Source organism: Podarcis cretensis (assembly GCF_951804945.1).
Source record: "Podarcis cretensis genome assembly, chromosome: 3".
Lineage (NCBI taxonomy): Eukaryota > Metazoa > Chordata > Lepidosauria > Squamata > Lacertidae > Podarcis > Podarcis cretensis.
The window spans coordinates 85,992,537-86,014,983 of NC_137172.1; the positions used below are offsets into that span (position 1 = coordinate 85,992,537).

The following is a 22,447-nucleotide window of genomic DNA, read 5'->3' on the forward strand; positions in this document are numbered from 1 at the left end:
TTCTTTTATTCTGCAAATCATCTCTTTGGTGGTCTGTATTCTGTAGCCTTCCAGGCTACTCTGGCACCCTGAGTCTAGAGCCTTTGCCTGAATGCACTGTAGGATTTTCAAAGTCTCAGCTGGGATCTGAAAAGCAGTTCCATTTTTCTTCTTTCACATTGCTGTCACTATCAATTTAATGGGGCTCCAAGTTTGCTGGAATCATCATGAGGTGCATGAAAAATGCACACGCGTCACTGGGATCCTATAAATTCTCAGCATCTCAGAGCAGAGTGCCCAGTTCATGGCAGCAAGGAAGTGTTAAGATGCTGAATGTGAGGCAGTCTTTCTTGGTATACATCTGGCGGTTTGTTGGGAGTCAAGATTATCACTGTCCCTTTCAGAATAAGGTTTATGAGGGCAAGGTAAGAAACTTGGCTTCCCAGAAAGCTCATTGTTCACACAAGAGAAAGTGATCCAAGGTGTTTTCTGTTAGGGCTTGTGACAAAACACTCAGACAGGCAGTGATGAAATGGAAGTTATACACTCGGGGGGTATGAAGGGATTTGCTGTAACTCATTCAGCTGATGGCAAAGTGACAGCAATTCCCAGTCTGCTTCCACGTGTGATACATTAGCTGCATTTCCCTTATCTGGCTTTCTGGTTTGTAGCAGCTAACAGGGTACTCTGAAATGCTTTCCACAGGCAACAGGCAACGGAGGAAAAAAATAACTGTGCCAACAAGCTTAAACAATCATATCTTAGTTTATTAAGCTGAGATTTTAAGGGGGCTTCTGTCCCCTTTACCCAAGCCATAGTTAAATCTGGGAGCTTTTAATAAAACATAGTTTCCCAGTTTTGGAACATTCCAAGATAATAAACCAACTTCAGTTTGTAGTATAGTATCCCGGATTGTTCCAAAACTAGTAATCCTAGTTTCAGATGGAACAGGAAACTGGTTAGTTAGATGCCTCTTTGTTTAATCATGGCTTACAACAGAGGCAGTTGAAGGGCAGAGCAACCAGTTGGGTCGCACTGGTCCCCATGCTGCGTGGGGTGCCATGATGATGCTGTAGAATGGAGCATGAGAGGCGGGGTGGGCACTGGATTTTATCAGCACACAGGGTGCCACTGAAATTTGATAGCTCCAAGTCTGCCATTGCTCCCAACAAAGGGGCTGTGTGCATGGGCAACAGGCTCATGTATATCTTTAAGCTGACGTATGATGGTTCAAATGTCATATTGTATGCCTCTGCTCTGTGGACCTGGAAAGGAATGTGTAGCCTCTCTTCTGTCAATTTGAAACTGACCATGTTTTCTGTTGAAATTGCTTTGATGATTACCAATGGTGAGTTTAGCCGACACCTGCAGCAATCTGTTTGCTGACATCGTAAAGACTAAAACTGCACAGTCCAAATGATAGAGTGTATCGTGGCTTTTTCCACTTTATTGGCAGGGGCTGCCACTTGGCATGATGAGCTGTTGGAGCACCTGCACATACCTATAACACCAATCATTCCACCAACTTCTCTCCTTCATGTGACGTTTTGTAACAAAATGAAGTTGCATTTTCTGGGCAGCTCAGTATGTTGCAGGCACGCTTCTGCATGAACTAACTGGGGGAAAATACTTGAAAACAAAGGACTGTTTAAATAAGGGGAACTATCACTTCTCATTTGATTTCCAAGTACATGCAGGCAGTTTATTCATACAAAGGGGCCCATCTCAGTGCTTACAGAATGTTGAACAGATCAAAACAAATATGGTTTTCTTTCAGACATCGTGGACACAGCCTGCAGGCAAATGCAGCTCTCGTCTCCATCTCATTAGTTTGTAGACGTTGTCATAAATCTGTCTCATGTTCCAGATTGCTGGATTTTAGACAAATCCTTTGTTTGTTTTTTAGTGGGCTGACAGGTATTAGTGCTTTTGGTTCCTTAACCAAAGTAGCAGAAGGGAATTATTCATTTCTGAAATGATTTGAAACAAACATTATGCTAAATAACTTCCCATTCTATTCTGATCTAGGAGTAGCCTTACCATTAACTGACGGGAAGTAATTTTCTCAGCAACAGATTCCAGCTAGAGATGCCCCTTTGGCTCCTCCAAACTTCATATTTTGATCTTATTTTTTTAAAAAAATTATAATGACTAAAGTGGGCCCAAGATGGAGCAGACACTTAAGCTGAATACACTGGCATAGCCATGATGGTGAGATTTTACCTTACGAAAGCTATTCCATCTCTAGGGACCTAGTGTTATTTGCTAAATACAAGGGAAGGTAAACAGTGCAGGACAACAGAATCCAGTGCTCAGATTATGTGGAAAGAAGATAAAGTCACAGGGCATTTGAACATCGTGGGCCCCCAAAAAGTGCATTTTGCGGGCTAGAGTGCGTGAGGTTATCACCCAAAATGGCCACCGCAATCTCCTGCAAAAAAAACCCCAAGTTGTCCCATTTAAAGCGTCCGAAATGACATGAGACACAGGACCTTTTAAAAATTCTTTTGGATGAGCAAGCCTTGTCAGGTAAGAACTCTGATTTCATTATCCTTACTTTTAGTTCTTACAAATTCTGTTTGATCACAAACTGACAAAGTCATTGTTAACGTTTTCATCAGGAGCACCATCCACTGTCTGCCAATATCATTTCCTGCTATAGATGTGTTGAGAATGATCTGGCTGAAGTCAATGCTTTGAAGATAGAAAAAGTAAGTCCAGCTATGTACCTTTTATGAGAATTACATGAAGTTTTGATGAATATAAGGCTTTCTGTTTCCACATCCGGATAGATAGATAGATAGATATAGATATTTTTTGTGTGTGTGCTGCTTTAAGGTTAGAAACCTTTTCAACCCTGGGAGTTGAAACTCTGAAAGCAATATTAGATTGTATGTGCAATGGTTATTTTTGGGGTTTGGGAGAAGCAACATGCAATTTCATCAGCAGCACAGGGTATTGTAATAAAGACACTGATCTTGATCTTTTCAGACAGCTCATATTTCTATGTTCAAACATCCATATTTTTGTCAGTTGTTTTTTTTTTAAGTCAGTCATTATTCTGTAGTCATTGTTTTCTGCAAAAGGACTGCTGTACAGATACATTTCAGAAATACGTTCACAACTTTCAGGTTAGATATAAACTTTCCTTCAATAACACATTGCTGCTTTCATGTTCACCCAAGATTCAGCCCAGCTATTTTCCCGAAAAGCACTGTGCAGTTCTATGCATGCTTACTTGGAATTTAGTCCTGCTGAGTTCAGTGAGGCTTCTTATTGCCAAGTAAGTATGCAGACAATTGCAGCAGCGTCATGATTGACTATGGGCCAAAGTTGCACATTTTCTTCCACCCAAATTGCTTTTAAAAATGTTCATTCAAAGGAACTCTGGTTCAGGATGTTCCCAACATGTGAAAGGGTGGGAGAAACAATTGGAATTTCAAATCAAGATCCTTCATAGCCAGTCATCCTTTATAGGTTATGCCTTAAATCCACATTAAAATGTAATTCAAACACACCAAGATGTGCCAGGGCTAATGTGCCCTAGGTATTGAGAAATAACAAATAGTTTTAGTCCACCTAATTGAAGAGAAACAGGCATTACAGTTGAACCAGTAGGATTGGTGTTTTCTTCCGTTTCTAATTTTCTGCTTGCTTTTTTTTCTTTTTTAGGAATCTTGGCTTATTCTTTCACGTGTTTTGTGCCTTGTTGACTCCTGTCATTGCTCCATCCAATAAACGCTGATACCATAGAGCTACGTTTCCGGGTATTAAATTAGCCTGTGAAAGGGTTTGCCATAATGTTCAATATGTCATATAGCAAATGAGAAACAAGGGGTTTAAGCATCCTATTTAAGATTTGATTTGGAATCGGAGACTTCCGGGTTAGCGCCTCCGGCAATGGCGGAGCTCCTCTGAACGGGAGGAACTTGCTCCGTGAAAAGTAGGGTCTGAACCGCCACGGCGAAGGCGGAGACCCACTGAAATCACAGGCGGAAGAAGCCTGTGAACTTGGGATTCGGCTGGCACCCTTTGCGCCTCCCCTACTCGCGGGGAAACCCTGTTCTGGGGATCCGGAGTGACGTGGGGTGAGCGGCGCGGTGCTTTGAATCGACTGCTTCTTTCACGGAGTGAAGCCGCATTGCTGCTGCCGGAGAGCGCTGACTTTTTTCTGTGGACAATTGGATTTTAAACAACAACCCGTGAGTAGTATGGAAAATTGGATCTTTAAATACCTTAATTTGACATCGAACGGGGAAGGTTCAAAACAGGAAGTCCGCCTTCCCCTTTTGTAAATAGACTGAAGCAAAGAGCTTACAAGTTAAGGTCTTGGAAAGTCTTATGTAAAGGATTAAACTTCCTTCGATTTAATTTATTAGACCTCCCTTGGAAGCTGGAGAAGAGGGGGAAATTTTGGACCGCTTATCCTGCAGGAGAGAGTGATTAGAATTAAATTCCCACTGCTCTGAACCTGGGAACGGACTGACAATGATTGACGTTTTGGAAGAGTTCATTGACAGCGAAGAGAACGGATGTTGACAGTCGGTTGAATAAGAGAAATATATTGTTTCCATTGTCCGCTTCTGCATTTAAAAGGGAGGGAAAGTATCTGAAAATTGAAACCAACTTTACTTTCTGAACTTTCTTTGAAATGATTGATACAAGTGGAGACTGTTTCCCTCTAGAGGGAGCTTTTGAAACTGTTACAAGAGTGGAGCTGGGAAATCTCCAGCTGCTTGATAAGAAGTGTGGGAACTAGAGATTGACCTTGGACATTCAAGAATGTTGACAGGAGAAGCCTTAGTAACTGCATTTTGCAAGATAAACTATTTGTTGGAACAGCTTCATAAAAAAATGGATGTTATGATTACTAAAACTGACATTTTGGGACCAAAAGTGATCACCAATACAGAAATTATTCAGGATTTGGCACAGGAATCTATTTTAGCAGGACAAATTGTTGAAAAGGAGAAGGAGAAAGTTGCTGTTGTCAAACCTAAAGCAATACAAGGGGGAGCCTTAGTCTTACAGAGGCAAATTGAAGACTATAAGTTGAGGCCCTTTATGATTGAAACTAGAAAAAGTCAGACTCTGAAGATCGGAGCCTGGCCTGGACTGGAAAAGGAAAGTTGGAAAGATCCCTCTATGCAGGGACTTTTGGAATATGGACTTGGGTCAGGAGGAGAGTGGAGCTCGGGGGGCCTTTGGAGTTGGAGGAATTTTGAAATATGCCCTGAAATACTTTATGGATCCTAGTTTTAATTGTGGAAATTTGGCTGACCTGTCGAGAGGGAGTGGAGGTGTCATTGGATTGGAGTTTCCTCGAGATCTGCTCTTTAGCATCAAAGAATATGAAGAAGAACTGCGGAAGGGACGTGGAAAACAGTTAAGAGCCTCGGACATAAGATCTCCAGGTTGATGGACTGTATGGAGTGGACGGAAGTGTCTGGCAGAGCCCGAGACCGGGGAGAGGAGATGGTGGAAGAAGATTGGAAAATTTAAAGTCTATATATAGAAATATTGTAAAATTAATGAGTGACAGGAAAATGTTGGAATGGATTTTTATGGCCTTAGTAGAAATGCTATAAGGAGTTAAGCTTAAATAAGTATACTAATTTTAATGGAAATAAGATTAAAAATATGTTAAGACATTTATATGATAGAAAATGGAGAAAGATGGAAAGGAATTGCTGAAACAATTAATGGAAGTGGAATACAAAGAGGGAGGTGAGAGGAGGTCGATGATATAAGGGAATGAAAGTTAGAATATGGAAAAGGTATGATGTATGTTTTTAAATTGTTTTTGTTTTGTTTTGTTTAGTTCATTGTGTTAGATAATGTGTTAAGGTTGTGTTTTGTATGGTTTATATATTGTAATGTATTGTTTTATTTTTTCTTGTTCTTGTTCTTTTTTTCTCTTTTTTCTCTTTTTCCTTTTTAAAAAGTAATAAATATTATTTTAAAAAAAAAAAGATTTGATTTGGAATCACATCTCCATTTACAGAGAATGTGCATTGTATTGTTGCACGCCACTCCAATCTCCCAGCAGTGCAAGATTCCAGGGGTTCCAGGTGTTTAACCAGGCTCCATGTTTCCTTTGGGGAATGAGGCACAGCAGAGACTGTGCTGTCTTTATGATATATCGTTTATTTACATACATACACAACCTGAACCTGGAGGGGTTCACAGCACTAACACTCCAAGAAGGTCTTGCTTCTCCCATAGGCACAGCCTTGGATCCAAACAGACTTAAGATATCATGCTCATGCTCTCCAGCTTGCTGCCTTTAACAGCCTGACACCTTTTTGTCCTCCCAGGTCACATCACAGCCAGCTCTAAAAACTCTCCTTCAAACTTCTAAGTAAGCTCTGAGTTGAGGGAGTGCCCCCTGTCTTTGGTTTCCTAATCACTCATTGTCTTCCTTTTGTTCTCCTAATGGCTCATCTCCCAGGCAACTACCTCATCAGAAAACTGGTCTGGCTTATATTTTAACATTTGCTGAATCCAGGGGTTCAGTGTCCGGCACCCAGAAACTCATAACAGCAGGGAGCCTGGAACTCTTAACACAGGGGATTCTGGCACCCACAAACTCATAACAATGTACTGAGCTTGTCAAAATATAATTTTAAAGTGCTGCCAAATAGTATGCTTACACAGACAAGCAGAGTTATTTTAGTTCTTTACACTTCTTTCTTTTACCTTCTGTAGATAGCTTTTTGGCCCCCTTGCGACCTCTCTCATTTTGAAAAATGTTAAGTATGCTGAGAATCAGGCACTCCCTGCATTTGATTACTATTTTTGGTAGTGTTTTGGAGCAAAGGTCATATTTTTGTTGCCACTAGTAGCTTTCCATCAAAATGCTCTGCAACTGCTAAATGTATATGTAGCAGCAAGGTGTAATCCGAAAGCCAGTGACAAACAGTACAGTGGTACCTCAGGTTAAGTACTTGATTTGTTCCGGAGGTCCGTTCTTAACCTGAAACTGTTCTTAACCTGAAGCACCACTTTAGCTAATGGGGCCTCCCGCTGCCGCCGCACCGCCGGAGCACGATTTCTGTTCTCATCCTGAAGCAAAGTTCTTAACCTGAGGTACTATTTCTGGGTTAATGGAGTCTGTAACCTGAAGCATATGTAACCTGAAGCATATAACCCAAGGTACCACTGTACTTACATGGTTCAATTTAGCAAAAGTTGTTCACTGGCTTCTAAATTCCCATTCTAAGATCTTCCTAGATCATTTCCTTCAGGACTCAGCTGCTTAGGGCTAAGCTACCCTGACCTGCTGTGACATCAGAGCAGCTAAGCCAGAGGGGACACAAGTCTTTCAGAAATATTGAAACTTGAAGCTGTGTTTTAAAATATTCTGTCCCTGTTCTTCCAGCAACACTATGTCTGCATGCTGAAGTGCATGCTGTTGGTAGAAGCTGAGAGAGAGAAAAGAGTTAGACATTGTACATGAATGTAAGAATCCATCCACAGTTCTTCAGTATGCATACCTACTTGCTGCTTATTTCATTTTCAGTCTTTCTAGAAATATAATTGAAATGTTCTTTTGGGTACAGGATTCCAATGTAAACAGCTTTTACCTGGAAATTTAGCTATAGATTTAAATCAAATGAATAATATTCTGCCCTGAGAGTTCTGTCCTAACAGAGTTAGGTGTGCTTGAACTTGTTTAAATTAGAGGACTTGGTGCTTTTTTTCTAGAAAAACAGGTGCCGGTACTCACCACGCAAGGGAGGGCTATCGGACCCTGCCAGAGCATCATGTCTTTGTCCCTAAGCTGGGGACAAACTTCCCCGGCTTTGGGAGGGAGATGTGAGGCTCTGATTTGAGGCAGAAAAATACACTGCCAGGGGGGGAAAGCACTGAGTGGACCTAACCCAGATTTAACACTCTGTTGGATTGTGGCATATGCCTTTTTGTTCTTAAACTACATGTTGCTTTCTATAATGTTTTGGTAGTCCTTACATATTCTTTTTTTTTTTAACAGCATTTGAGAAGCAACAGAATATAAAAGCAAAACAGGAAGTTGAGTTACGGATAAAGGATTCTTTCATAGGCCGCCTCTGACCTGCAATTCCCCTCCTGTCATATTAGCCATCTAATTAGACTCACGCTGTTTTGGTACTGTAATAGAATTCAGTGGCATGGCTCTCACTTTATAATCCTTTCATTAGGAAACACTAATTCTCTAAGCTGCCCAAAATAGTTAAAGTACAGTAAGCAGAAATAAATAGTGCATTCCCAGAAAATACAGTGGCAAATAATAAGCATACTGTAATGATTACATTTTTCTCATGAAATGAATTTCTTCACAATACCAGAGAAACTATTAATAATGAAGATGTAATTTCAATCTATCTTGTGTGCGTGTTAGATGTTTTATTACCAACTGATTATATAATAGATTCATATGAAAACTTAACACAGAAATATTACTACCTTGTATAGTAAACTACTTCTGTTCCTGTGAAACCTAACTTCTCTCCCATATACAGGCAACAACCATTTTGCACATATCCGACTGACATGTGGCTACCGACACACATCATTTTCGGCCCTGGAAAGGGGTGGAATGGGCAGAATGGGGTGGGGGCAGAATGGGGTTATGCGCTGCTGCAACTCCCCCATACAAATCTGGAGTTGCCTGCATTGAATCACAGGGATCCATTTCTGTAAGTCATTTTTTAAATTTTTTTGTATCCTTCACCGTAGCTGTCTGTCAGAGCTGCCTCTAGGTCCCAGCTCACAGAGGACCAACGCTAGGCTGTAGTAATGTACAAAAGTCTTTATTGAAGTTCAGTTTCCATTTCAAAGCCACAGCGTGCAGCCCTACGTCTTAAACCCTAGATCGGCGAATGTCTCTCGTCTGAGTCTCCTCCCCTATGACACCAGTTTAAGATCCTAGCCCTGCTCCACCTTTTACGCTGCTCTCTCCTCCTCTGGGTCCTCCTGCCCGCTGGGGCATTGCCCTTTCTGGACTCTTCCGACGCTGAGTCGCTTAGCTCCTCCCCCTCCCTCCGGCGGGCTTTAGGACCCGGTTCCCAATCCTCATTCTCTGCTGTCCCGCGCTCCTGTACATTTGAACTTGCCTCTCGCGCCAGCCCAGTGACCTTTCTCCTAACCGTTACACTACTTCGGTCACTGCTTCCCTCTTCCGGGACACTGGCCGGATCTGACCTCTCCTCCGTTGTCCGACTTTCTGATGGAGGCGTGGTCAGCCCTGCCTTATCTTCTCTCCCTGGTGGGGAATGCACTGGCCCCGATCCTTGGGACTCTTCCCCCCCACTCTGCTCTGGTGGGGAAGCTGGTCCTGATTTCCAGCTACTGCTCTGGGAGTCCCTGCTGCCCCCTTGCTCCTGGGGCGTTCCCCTTGGGAATCCCCTACCCCTGGCCACTGGCGCCCCTTCTGTGAATCTTCCGATTCGCTGGAGAGGCTCATGGAATCCCTCGGTCCACTGTCCTCTTCTCCTACGCTCCCCTCAGATTCTTCCCCTTCGCTCTCCATCTCCTCTCTTCCCTGTGCCTCTGCTCCTGAGCCCCTGACACTGTCCATTTCACCGTAGCTGTTCCCATAAGTTGTGTATTGGTTCTGTTTTAGAGAAGCTTTGCATATAACTTTTTTTTTTTCCTGCTAGTGAGTATATAAATTTATTTTCTACCTCGTATGCTCTTCAATATAGTTTGACATAGAATCATAGAATTGTGGAGTTGGAAGGGGACCATGAGGATCATCTAGTTCAACCCCCTTCAATACAAGAGTGGCTGGCTGGCTAATAATAATAATAATAATAATAATAATAATACCATGGGGCTCGAATCCACAACCCTGAGATTAAGAGTCTCATGCTCTACTGACTGAACTATTGCAAAGCTTTCATGTAAGGCCACCAATCCCCTGGAAGCTAGTTTGATAGATGATCTTAGGAACGTGTATTTAGGGACAAGGTTTATAGCCTCCATATGCTGTTAGGTCTTCTCAACCTCACCTGTTGCCCAACCTGTTTGCGGTTCAGATCAGTAAAGTTACTCAAGGTTATCTAGGTACTTGGTGGTGGTGGTGAGAATATTAAGTTTATGAAATACAGCTTTTTAGAATGTATAAGCTAAAAAAGTTTCCATTTTCCTAAGTAGTAGTAAGCCTATCTGCTTTTTGTAGGGGGGTGGTGCCACAGCCTGGCTAATAATTCTCCCCCACCAACCTGAGCACTGAAGCTCCCTGCTTCTAAGTCAATAGGTGACAATGAGAAATATCTGAGAAACAGGCTCCCTAGAGCCAGCGTCCATGCAACACTGATATTTGTCACCACCTGTTGCTGTTGTAGGAAGCACTCCTGGTAAGGGGTCTCTAAACAGTGATTATATAGGGTGGGTAAGTGTAGCGTAACTTCAAAGACATTTGCCAGCAGCACTGCAATAGCAGAACAAGTCAGTAGCATAGGAGAAATGATGGCAGAGACTTGAGTTATCTGTTTTGCAACACTCACTAGGATTGTGGAGGGGAATAAACTGCAGATCAGACCTAAATCTATTCACAAAAATCAAGTAAATCACTGCGTTCAAACAAAATGTAAGTTATTCCACCATATTCATTCATTTGCACCCAGTCACACTCAAACTTCATAAAAGAAAATAACCTAAACAAATGTCAATAGCAACCCACTTCTGTGTCTTGCAACCACTCAGCCTTTGACCAAGGTATGTTGGCAGGTTATTAAGGAAATATTGAATCAGTGAATTTGTGGAATAACTGAAGAATGTGCATAAGTGTATTCAGCAAATTTGTATTGACTACACTCTAGGAGATAGTCAGCTTTACCGTTTTGATGTTCAAACCAAAGGCAAATCATTGTCATCTAATTTGCACCTAATTGCACATGCATCAAAGGTGTGACAGTTTGTCAAACCAATTAGTTGCTGAAGATTTAATCATAAAAATGAAGATTCTGAGCAAGAAATGTCAGCATAGCAACTTGTAGGACACAATACTACTGAAGCGAATTATTCTTGATATAATTGTCATCATCCCTTTATCTTTATGCTGTGCTCCTAATTCCCTTTCCTGTCATATTTCTTTTGGTTACAGACTCTTGAGTACTCTATATTTCTGTACAGAATACCAAGGCCTTTGCACATTTAGGAGAAAACATGATGGGGAGGGGGTGGTCTGTAAGGAGATTTGGTGACCTAAGATAAATTAAAAGTAATCAGGTAGAGCTATCATTACTAAAATTATAGTTTAGGGGGAAATGTTTAAAAGTGACACAATGGGTATCTGGGGGGGCAGAAAAGGACTGCACCCATGGGCACCGTCCACAGTGTCATGCATTCTGCCTGCTCTGCCATCCATGCATTCAGCACATTTGAAAAGGGAGCCTTCACATATACATCTGAAGGAGTGTGAGCTCTCTACCCACTTGGGAACAGTCACCATGTAGGGTTTCAAATCATGCACAGTATTATACAGCTGCGCATGCATAGGGTCTCCTTTTGAGATGACACACAAATTCATAGGAGCCAACTCCTAGGGGCCGAGGTCCCTTCGGCCTCCCCCAATAAAATATTTGAGGGGGCTGGGCCCTCCAAAGTTGATAGGCATTGCCATTCAAATGGTGTGCGTGTGCCACGTCTGGTGGTCAATTATGCAAGGCACCCAATTATGCTCCCCCACCCCAAGATGTCAAATGCAGGTGCATAACATTGAGGTTAGGGCTAACCCAGGTGGTCCTTCTTCCTCTGTATGCATGCACCAAATGCATGGAGATGACTGTATGAACAGAGTTGAAGAAGTAGGCCAATTTTTCATCTGAATATGGTCCTTACTAGAATAAAGAGAACAATGTTTGAGTTAACACATTAAGATTTTCCATGGAATTCATGTTCCACATGCCTTCTCTGTTTGAATTAGTGTGTTTGTGGGAGAGGAGGCATGGGTAAGTCCTTGTGGAACTCATTCCATATGGATGGATGCCTCACTTTCACTCAGCCAGGTGGTTAGCTAGAACACTGTTGTTCTGTTGGACTTTTGAGACTATAACGGATTGGAGTTGAATTCCTGTATTTATTTGCTGCAGCTTATTGACATTTTAATAAGGCACCCTGATTTGTATTTTGCTGAATTACTGTCATTTCAATTACCTGAATTGGATTTTAATTATTCTTTAGCCATCTTGTGTGCGTGTTTTCAGTGGCAAGTAGGGCATAAATGCCATAATAGGGAAACAATTCCACTTCAACATCTTCCATAGCAGACCTTAAATGTGTGTCTTCTACAGTGTTGTTGTTCAACGTGTTGTTTCCTTTTTAGATGTAAAGATCACTGATGATCTGGAATCTTCAGGCGATGAGATTTTGGCTGCAATAACTACTATACCATATGTCATTGGTTCTCCTGCCCTTCCCACCTCTCTTCCTGAAGATGATATTTTGGGGCCTACAGATCAGATCATTTTATTGCCTGCTGTGACTACCAGTGGTCCTTCTGTTGTCATTGACCAGTCTTTCGAAGCAACAAGCTCTGGGTGGGCAGTGACTGACGGTGACATCCCTACAGGATTTGACATGGGGGTGCAAGATATTGCTACTGAACTAGATACGGTTGACATCATGAGGCCAGCAACAATTAGTGAGGATGGAAGTGGCTACTATGCACTGCCTGAAACTCCGGATATGACTCCAGCTCCTCCACTGAAGTACGTCACCACCAGCTCAATGACAACTGCAGCCAAAGGCAAAGAGCTAGTAGTCTTCTTCAGCTTGAGAGTAACCAACATGCGGTTTTCTGATGACCTCTTCAATCGGAGTTCCTCAGAATACAAAGCACTCGAACAGCAGTTCATGCAGCTGGTAGGTGGCAAAGAATTGGCTTTAATGCATTTATATTTGCAAGCTGTTATGCCCCCCACCCCATGCCATTCCCCAAGTTAAAAGCAAATTCCAAATAATGAAAAGCATTTTAAAAAGAAATTTGGCACCTACTCTTCTTACTACCCAACCCTGTTCATGATGCTAATCACATGTGATTCTCAGATGTTGTTGTTGTTTAGTCGTTTAGTCGTGTCCGACTCTTCGTGACCCCATGGACCAGAGCACGCCAGGCACTCCTGTCTTCCACTGCCTCCCGCAGTTTGGCCAGACTCATGTTTGTAGCTTGAAGAACACTGTCCAACCATCTCGTCCTCTATCGTCCCCTTCTCCTTGTGCCTTCCATCTTTCCCAACATCAGGGTCTTTTCCAGGGAGTCTTCTCTTCTCATGAGGTGGCCAAAGTATTAGAGCCTCAGCTTCAGGATCTGTCCTTCCAGTGAGCACTCAGGGCTGATTTCCTTAAGAATGGATAGGTTTGATCTTCTTGCAGTCCATGGGACTCTCAAGAGTCTCCTCCAGCACCATAATTCAAAAGCATCAATTCTTCGGCGATCAGCCTTCTTTATGGTCCAGCTCTCACTTCCATACATCACTACTGGGAAAGATCCTCAGATGAAGGGCAGCAAAGAAATGTCATTATGATGATGTAGTTTCAACCTCATCCCTGCCTCAACTTGGGTTGGAAGAGGAAGTCAATTCACACTTAACGGCAAACCTAACCTGTGCTTTCTGAAACAATAGAAAACCCCAAACAAACTGATTTTTCAAAATCCGCACTTCCCTGAATTTTATCTGTTTATTCTTCACCTGAGTTGTGTATTTAGCTATGGTGGTGGTTAAAGTCTTCCTCTCTAATAGCGGCTCTATCACCAGCACCTCTGGAAGAGGGGAAGCTGGAGAGAGAATATTTTAACTTCTCCCACAAAGCAGAGCCCAGCAGGCATGAGAGGATAGGGCCTCCCTTTTAGGTGTGCATGAAGTGAAACTAGCACCAGAAGATAAAAAGGATGACATCCCTTGAACTACCTTAGCTACCACTGATCACTCCTGCTGCCATTGCAGGGTGGGGCTCTTTTGCCTTCCTCAGCCAGAAGGCTGAGGTTGGAAGTGTGAATAATCATAGCTGGAGGGTGCTAGCTCTCCTTGCCATGAAAGAACATACAAAACATGCTCAGTTATTGGCTATGCAATGCAGAGCTCCCAGTATACACAAGTACTTATTGTTGACTTTGGCAGCTGGGACATAAATATCCAAGGCTCGCTTTTTCCTTTTAACAACTAACAACACACAAAACTCTCTTGAAACCATAGAACTGCCTTGCCTATGGCTGCAATTCACATTTAAGCATGTTTAAGTCCCATTGATTTCTTTTTTAACTGGATTGCAGCCTATGAAATTTAATTAGAAGGAAAATCGCACTCTATCTATCTTAATAGATTATTGAAGAAGATCTAACCAGAGAGACAGTTAAAGACTAACTGAGAAACTTAACCTGGTAGCAGATGTAAAGTCTGCTAATAAAGTCAGTGAAACAGAGCAGTTGATTTATGTTCCCTAAAATGAAAAGTGAAAATAAGTGGAATCAATGATATGTGGGCAGTGATAGAGGACTTAAAGCAGGCATGTCCAAAGTCCATTTTGGAGGCCTAATCCTGCCCTCCGGTCAATTTAATCTGCCCCCTGTGGCAGTTTATTTCCTGGGGTAAAATTGTAAAAAAAAACCTCAACAACTTCAATCCTAAAAGAAGCTCAACAACTCCAACCCTAAAAAAAATCAACAACTTTAGTTGACCCTTTGGTCGGCCCCCACGGCCCTTCACTTCATAAAATCTGGCCCTCTTTGAAAAATTTGGACACCACTGACTTAAAGTTTTCTCTTTTCTTTTTTCTTTTTGTAGCTTCTTCCTTACCTACAGTCCAACCTAACAGGCTTCAAGCAACTGGAAATACTGAACTTCCGCAATGGAAGTGTGATTGTCAACAGCAAAATGAAGTTTGCCAAGTCAGTGCCGTACAACATCACAGAGGCTGTCCATTGTGTGCTGGAGGATTTTTGTGATGCAGCAGCTCAGCGCCTTAACCTTGAAATTGACAGCTATTCCCTTGATATTGAGCCAGGTGATGTAAAAAATGGGGCAGTGGGGGAAGAAACATTGCTCTCTCCTCCAAGCATTTCATGATGTCGGTTGCTCTCTGTAAGACGGGTGGCCCTGGAAGAATGAAAAGCCCCAGGTTGTCTCTAAGTCATGATCAGGGTCCCTCCTGAGAACCCAGTGAAACATGACACAGAGCCCAAGAGCTTAAATAGCTGCTTTTTATCAACAGAAAATAGCAATAGGGGAAATGCATATTTTGACAAGAAACATTGCCATTTATATATGCATTCTAAGCTAACACAAGGCACATGTTGTTTGCACTTATTTATTTGTAACAAAATGTAAAGCTCTTAAGCATTCCTTAGCATTGACAAAAAGGTACCTAGAGAGAAACTGGCTAAACGGCATATTTACTTTTATGGGGGGGGGGGGAGATTCATAGGCCAAAATCAAGGAAGATATTATTTTGCCTACAGTCCAGATGAAGTCAGTGGGAGTTCTGGCAAATGTTCTATGTACTTCACACTTACAGGGAGCACCAACATAATCACTCAAGAGTAAGAGGCCCATCCTGCCAAGTGAAGCAGCAGCAGGGATCTTGTGCCAGTTAAAGCTACTGGCTGGGAGGGCCCAGCCTGGTGACTGAAACAATCCTTCTGCAGCTGCAGGTCTGTTGCAGCTTTTCATTGGGAGCAGCTCCTGTAGGGCTGTGGGGAGATTTCCTAGCTGTTCAATGCCCTGGCCAATGTCTGGCCAAACATCATGTAGAACATGGCAGAGAACTGAGTCTCTCTCTTAATGAATTGACCTTTCCCATAAGCAAATCTAAGAGTAGAATGAAAACTGTGGACTCGTCTTAGAATGTGCTCCCAGAATGTATCTCACATGTCCCAACACAGCCCAAGGATCACTTGGTTTTCTGGTCTGTTACTCTGCTGATTTGCACACACTTCCTATGACAGCTGCAGCACTAAAGAGCATCTGTTTATTTGGCCACCCATTCTACAAAACTGGTGAAAGAGTTCATCAGGCATTACAGACCTGAGTTCTCATTCCTTTGAAGAGTCATACTTCAGGAACATGGCATAATGGGCACTGAGTACCCTGCTGCGAGATAAGCACATGTCACATTGAGGTTATATGCTTGGGTGGAGTAGGAAGCTGAGTGTGCATTTTTAACAACAGAAAACTGTCTGCTGACCAAGGAAGGGTAAGGAGGCTGGCAGCCAGGCTACAGTAACTGAGAGAACCTTAATGCAAGCACAGACAGTAACTGTGAGAAATATCTCAAGGTGGCATAGCAACTGTGCAATGTGAACTCCTTATCTCAACTCCTTATCTGAAGTTGCATGTGTACTTCATGACTTAAAAATGTTGTCTTGACAACAGTCCTGAAGGATCCTCCTTCTACCTCACATCCTGGAATGTTGATACCGCATTTAAATGAGATAAACAAGATGGGTGTTAAATTGTGTCCCTTTTCTGACTAGAACAAAGTTTGTGGATTAAAATGTGAGATTCCGTGCAGCACTGTAAGCAAAACCAAACATAGTTGACCATTTGTTTTTATGTACGTCTGAAGGGATGAGACACTGCAGTAGCCAGAGCTCCTCTGGGGGTTCTTCAGCACTTCAGTTTGAGAAGGTTGTAGACATTTGGAGCTGGTTCAGAGGACAACGATGGTCAAGGGTCCTGCAAAGAAGTCCTATGAAGAACGGGTGAAGGAACTAGGTCTCTTTAGCCTGGAGAAGGGAAGACACAGAGGACATGATAGCTGTAGTCAGATACCTGAAGGACTGTCACCTATAAGAGGGCAGAGACATCTTGTCTGCTGCCCGAGAGGGCAGGTCTAGATCTAATGGGATTAAGTAACAGGATGACTTTATAAAAGGATTAGACAAATTCATAGAGGCTAAGGCTTCCAGTGACTACTAATCCTAATAGCTATGTTGTTCCTCCACTGATGGAGGCAATATGCTTCTGAGTACCAGTTGTTTGAAATCATCAGTCAGGTGCAGTTGTGCTCAGGTTCTGTTTGTGGGCTTCCCACAGGCAGCTAATAGAACAGGATACTAAGACTAGATGGGACACTGTTCTGATCCACCAGGGCTGCTCTCCTTGTGCTTTTATGAGGGTGGATGTCAACTGAACGTTAGGAGAAAATAATTAAAGTTAAGAACAGTTCAACAGCAGAACCATTTACCTGGGTGGAGATCCATCTCTTGGGGAATGCTCTTGGTCTGGATTTCCTGCACTGAGCAAGGGATGGGACTAGATTAGGGTTTCCCAAACTTGGGTCTCCAGCTGTTGTTGGACTACAACTCCCATCATCTCCGACGTGTGCCAACTGGAATAAAATATTGGGGGACCCAGGTAAGTCCCACCCCACATAATCACTCATAAGATTCACAAACCATTTGAATGGCAACACCTATCAACTTGGGGGGTCCCTTCAAATATTTTATTGAGGGGCCCTAGGAGTTGGCTCCTATGATCCCTGACCACTGTTCCTGTTAGCTAGGGAAGATGGGCATTGTAGTTCAAAAACAGCTGAAAATTTTGGGAAACCCTGGACTAGATGAATGAATGAAATATGAATGAAAACTGAAGTTGACAAAAGCCTGATTGGTATATGTAGAAGAACAAATATATCTTGCTTTCCTATTATTTGTTTTAAGGGTAGGATGAAAACTCATTACTTGAAAAAATAGGATTATGTCTGAACCAACTTTGTTCCCAAGATTCTGCAGAAATATATAATCTCCGGATTAAAAGACGGCATTTATTTCCGAGTTGGGGATTGCTAACTATAACAGATATTCTAATAAATTCTGTGCAAGGCACACAATTACTTGAACCAGTTTCCTTAGCATGTCCTAAAGGATTTTTTAAACACTGTTACATTCTCTTTTTTAAAAAGCCTGGGAGATATAAAATTAAAAGTTCAGTGTTGTGGGAAAATGAGGAAAAGATCTACATGCTGGTTCTCAGATATCTGGAGATGAGGCAGACTGCCAAGGAAAATGAGCCAAGTGACACACACAGCTATGAGTCGCAGGCTTGTGTGGGTAGCAGACTATTTCAGAGAGGGAAGAAGACTCCTTTCCAGAAATAAAAGCCCTTCTGGATCAGACCAATGACTTGTCTTGGCCAGGATCCTGCTTCCCACAGTGGTCAAACAGTTGCCTTCAGGAATCCTACAAGCAGGGCTTGAGAGTAGTAGCGCTCTCCCACAGTTGTTCCTAGCTAGTGGTTCTAAGAGTTGGGAGATCTTCAAGATCTGATAATGCTGGTGGATTTCCAAAAAGATCAGTTAAGAAATCTTATGGCACTTGGAGTATTTTAAGTATTAAAAAAATAAATGTTATAATAAATACCAGTGGTGTCATTAGACCAGTGTTTCTCAAAGAGTAGACTAGGAACCACTGGTGGGACTTGGGCCATTTTCAGGTGGGCTTCTGTGTCTCAGCTTGTCCAGAGCCCCCTAACCTGCCAGCCATGCCATAGCCTCTTGGTTGTACTAATGCCAGCACCGGCAATTCCTTGCATACTGAATCCAGCTGGTTAGAACGTGGTGTGAATTGTATTAAGACATGGAGATGGGTACTAGATACAGGGCTCCCATTATTTGTAATATGCAACTCCATTATTAGTCTGAGCATACGACTGTCACAGGCAGGAAAATCAAGTAAAGAGAAAGCCAGATCACCAAAGAAAAGAATCCATAACTGCAGCTTTTAAATGCAAAATGATGGTGGCTCTTCTTCTAAGATGTATTTTACTGATAGACTCGTACTTGTGGGGGGAGCTCCTGTTTCCCTCCTCAGTCAAGAGTAAGTTTTTGCCAAGTGTACGTGGCACTGCAGCAATGGGTCCATTTTTTAAAAAAGATTATCCTTTTCTTTTACAGCTGATCAAGCGGATCCTTGCAAGTTCATGGGATGCGACGAATTTTCACAGTGCGTAAAGAATGACTGGACGAAAGAGGCCGATTGCCTTTGTAAGCCTGGTTATGTACGAAGAGATGGTCTGCCGTGCCGTAGCCTGTGTGAAATTGAGCCACACTTGTGTGTTAATGGTGGCAAGTGTGAACTGGTTCCAGGAAGAGGGGCAGTGTGTAGGTAAGTGTCACCACTATTATATTATTATTATGTATTTATTTATACCCTTCTTTTCCCTTGGCAGTGACTCGAGGCGGCTTAAGGGGGGGGGGATAAGAACAGCTAAAAACATTTTTATATAAATTATTTGTTTTTAAAAATCATTTAAAACAATTAAACACTAATCAATCAAACACACACACACAATTAAAAACATATAGATATTTATAATAACAGCAGCAGGGCACCAACCCTTTCATTAAAAGAAGTCTGTTCCTTGTTGTCCTTCTGGAAAAGGAAGGAGCCAGTCTAGCTTCTCCAGGGAGGGAGTTTCAAAGTTTTGGGGGCAGCCACTGAGAAGGCCCTATCCCCACATCCCTACCAAGTATGCCTGTGAGGATGGCAGGACCGATTGTGATTATGAATATTGTGAATATCAGTGCTGCTGTAGAATTTGAAATATATTATGGAATCTACTGCATCATTCGAACAGCATCACATGATAGAATGCAGCCATTATTCTTGGTTAGACATTGACTAGGGAGGGAACAGTGGTTTATGGCATCCGTACAGAAAACTCCCAATTGTAAAGCTCTTTGGTAGCAGGACTGGGAAGATCCCAGGAGAGCTCCTGCTTGCCATAGTAACAGTACTGGCCTAAATGAGCCAGTGCTATGTTATGCGCCTGTGCTCAGCATCAAGTTTTTGGTTCCCACATAGTCATGTTGACTTCCGGCCTCCATTGTTTGCCATAAGCCGGAATCTACTTCATGCAGCTCAGCGGAAAGGGCTTCAACGTTAAAGGTTATTTTTGTCAGATTTGAACATTGCATGTACTTGTCAGCTGTGTAATGGACCAGACACTTTGTTTAGATTTAGCTCATTTTAAGAATCTGTAAATTGTAAAGGAGGTAATCTTGGGAGTTTCTCGTAGTCTAGTTGATAGATACTGACAGGAAATCCTTCAGTCGCCTCATCAGGCATAATAGAAAAACAAAATAAAAATGCAAATCTTCCTATATTCAGGCCTGTTATGGAGAGAGGAATGCATGTGTTTTCTGGTAGCCTATGCACCTGTTATGCTATTGCAAGGGGCATGTGCTAGCAGAACACTTCCCTCCTCTCCCCTGAAGCCCCCTGCACACCCTCAAAATCAGGGGTTGAGAGACCCTCTGGAGAACATTTTGGGAGTGGGTCAAGTCGCTGCACCAGCAGAACTCCACTGTGTTGCTTTGGATACAATCCCCTGCTTCTATATTCTAAAACTGGGAGGCTGGCCTTTCCTTGCCCCGCAGACACCTCTTGTGAGGAAGGCCTGCTCCAAGCTCTTTTCCTTATAGGACCTTCCACCACTCCAAGTGAACATATGCAGCTTCATGAGGTAAGTATCTGAGGCTTCACTGTGCTTGTGGTGGGAGATGCCACCGTATCGGAAATGAACCTGAATGAACACACATTTGCCTGTCAGCTACTTACACCACGTTATTATTAGCAATTCTATTACAGTGTTATTACCATAATTTATGTACAGCATTTATAGCGCACTCTATAGCAGTCCTCAGGGTGTCTTACAAGAAGAAATCAAACAATTTAAAAGTTAATATGGAACCATAGAATTACAGAGTTGGAAGGGACCCTGAGGAACTCCCTACAATGCAGGAATATGCAGCTGTCCTATAGGGGCATCGAACCTGCAACTTTGGCCTTATCAGCACCACGCTCTAGCCAACTGAGCTATCCTATAAATGACTGGCATTCCGTGGAGTCAGCCCGCTTGTGGAATTGACATCCACATGAGCTATAGGACTTCTCCTTCACTCTCTTGCCCCTGTGTGCCTCCAAACTCCACTCTGAGTGGTTGTGGGGACCCCTGGAGCATATCTGAGCTGGGGGAAAGATAGGAAGGGGAAGTTCTACTGGGTCTACTCACACTTTGGGTGCCGGCTGATAAATATAAATGCAGCATAAAAAGTGGAATAAAAAGAAAAGTCCTAAAACCTAACACAGACTAAAGGGTTTAGGACAGGCATGGAGAACCTGTTTTGAATTGTTTTTCCCTTGGTCTTGTTTTGACATGACACTGCTATGCTTCCCTTTCCCTCCATGTTTTAGATGCCCAGCCCGTAGAAACAGCCGAGGGCGTTGTGCAAAATACGCTCCAGCACCTACCCGGTCCAACATCTCCAAAGCTTTGATGCTTGGCTTATTAAGCCTAGTTATTCTTCTCGTCACTTTAATATATAAGTTGCGAAGAAAATGCAATACCAAGCCTAAACTGGAGTAAGCAGCTTAACCCTCCCCCAACAGTTTTTTGGAACTTTTAAAAACTACAGACAGGAAGTCTTACCCTAAACAAACATGTTCTGCCTTGTAGAGGTCCTCCTCTCAGCCAAAGCAACACAGAGAATGCTGTCAGAATTAATCCTGCCTTTGACCACCATGAACCCATCAGTAGTTTGTGTCATGGGCCATGTAACGTAAGTGCTTGTATCAGTCCTTCAGAGAGCAGTGATCAAGGAGCATTGCAAAAGCATGAGCACAGAACAGAGCATGGAGGTAAAATGCATGCAAATACTACTCGTTCCTCTTCAACATGTGTCTTCTCTGAGTTGCCCTTGTTAACAACCAACTTCAACTTGCCTTTGGTGTTCCACAACTAAAAAGGACTAACCCTCACTGTCTCTAAAACCTCTTGTCACAGCTTCAGACCAGAACATTCTTTTTAGTACTTCTGCACTGTTAGCACTTTCTGCTCTAGCTTTTTGGCTTTGATGGCTTGCATAGCATGCAGTAAAAATTCATATCCTTCTTTTCCTTACAGGCCACCTGATACAAAGCAAAGACTGATGAGTTAGTATCTGACGCCCTGAATTCTAGGCAACAGTCAGCGGACATAAAGGTTTGTGGTTTTTCTTTTTGTAAATAGCTAGATATTGTGTGGAAACCTCCTCTAAATATATATACCTTTGAGAGTCAGAACTCACCCTTCATGTATTTATCTGCCACTGCTATAGTTGAGCCGTTTTTAAAATAGCCTAAACAATCATTGAAGAGTGGTGTGAAAGTAAAAGAAAGCTGAACGCTACAAAGGCCTGGTAAAGGTAAAGATAAAGGGTCCAGTCGTGGCTGACTCTGGGGTTGCGGCGCTCATCTCGCTTTATTGGCCGAGGGAGCCGGCGTACAGCTTCCGGGTCATGTGGCCAGCATGACTAAGCCGCTTCTGGCGAACCAGAGCAGCGCAAGGAAACACCGTTTACCTTCCCGCCGGAGCGGTACCTATTTATCTACTTGCACTTTGACCTGGTACAAACTACTGAAGGAGAGGATCTTGGAGTATAAACTGGATTCTAGGGGTGAGCAAAAATGTCTGTCATTGTCGCCCCCCCCTCCCCGAATTCTCTG

At 42.7% G+C, this 22,447-nt stretch overlaps 1 protein-coding gene across 6 annotated transcripts in view; it reads left to right on the forward strand.

Moving 5' to 3' along the window:
- IMPG1 (interphotoreceptor matrix proteoglycan 1) overlaps positions 1-22,447 on the forward strand; it is an 81,451-nt gene that overhangs the window by 56,306 nt on the left and 2,698 nt on the right. For 3 of the 6 annotated variants that reach the window (XM_079970410.1, XM_079970414.1, XM_079970412.1), the window contains exons 13-17: positions 12,290-12,828; positions 14,748-14,967; positions 18,856-19,066; positions 21,158-21,325; positions 21,420-21,854. In XM_079970410.1, the coding sequence (XP_079826536.1) occupies positions 12,290-12,828; positions 14,748-14,967; positions 18,856-19,066; positions 21,158-21,325; positions 21,420-21,705 (1,424 nt within the window). In that variant the 3' untranslated portion in view covers positions 21,706-21,854. The other 3 variants (XM_079970411.1, XM_079970413.1, XM_079970415.1) reach the window with 3 other exon arrangements.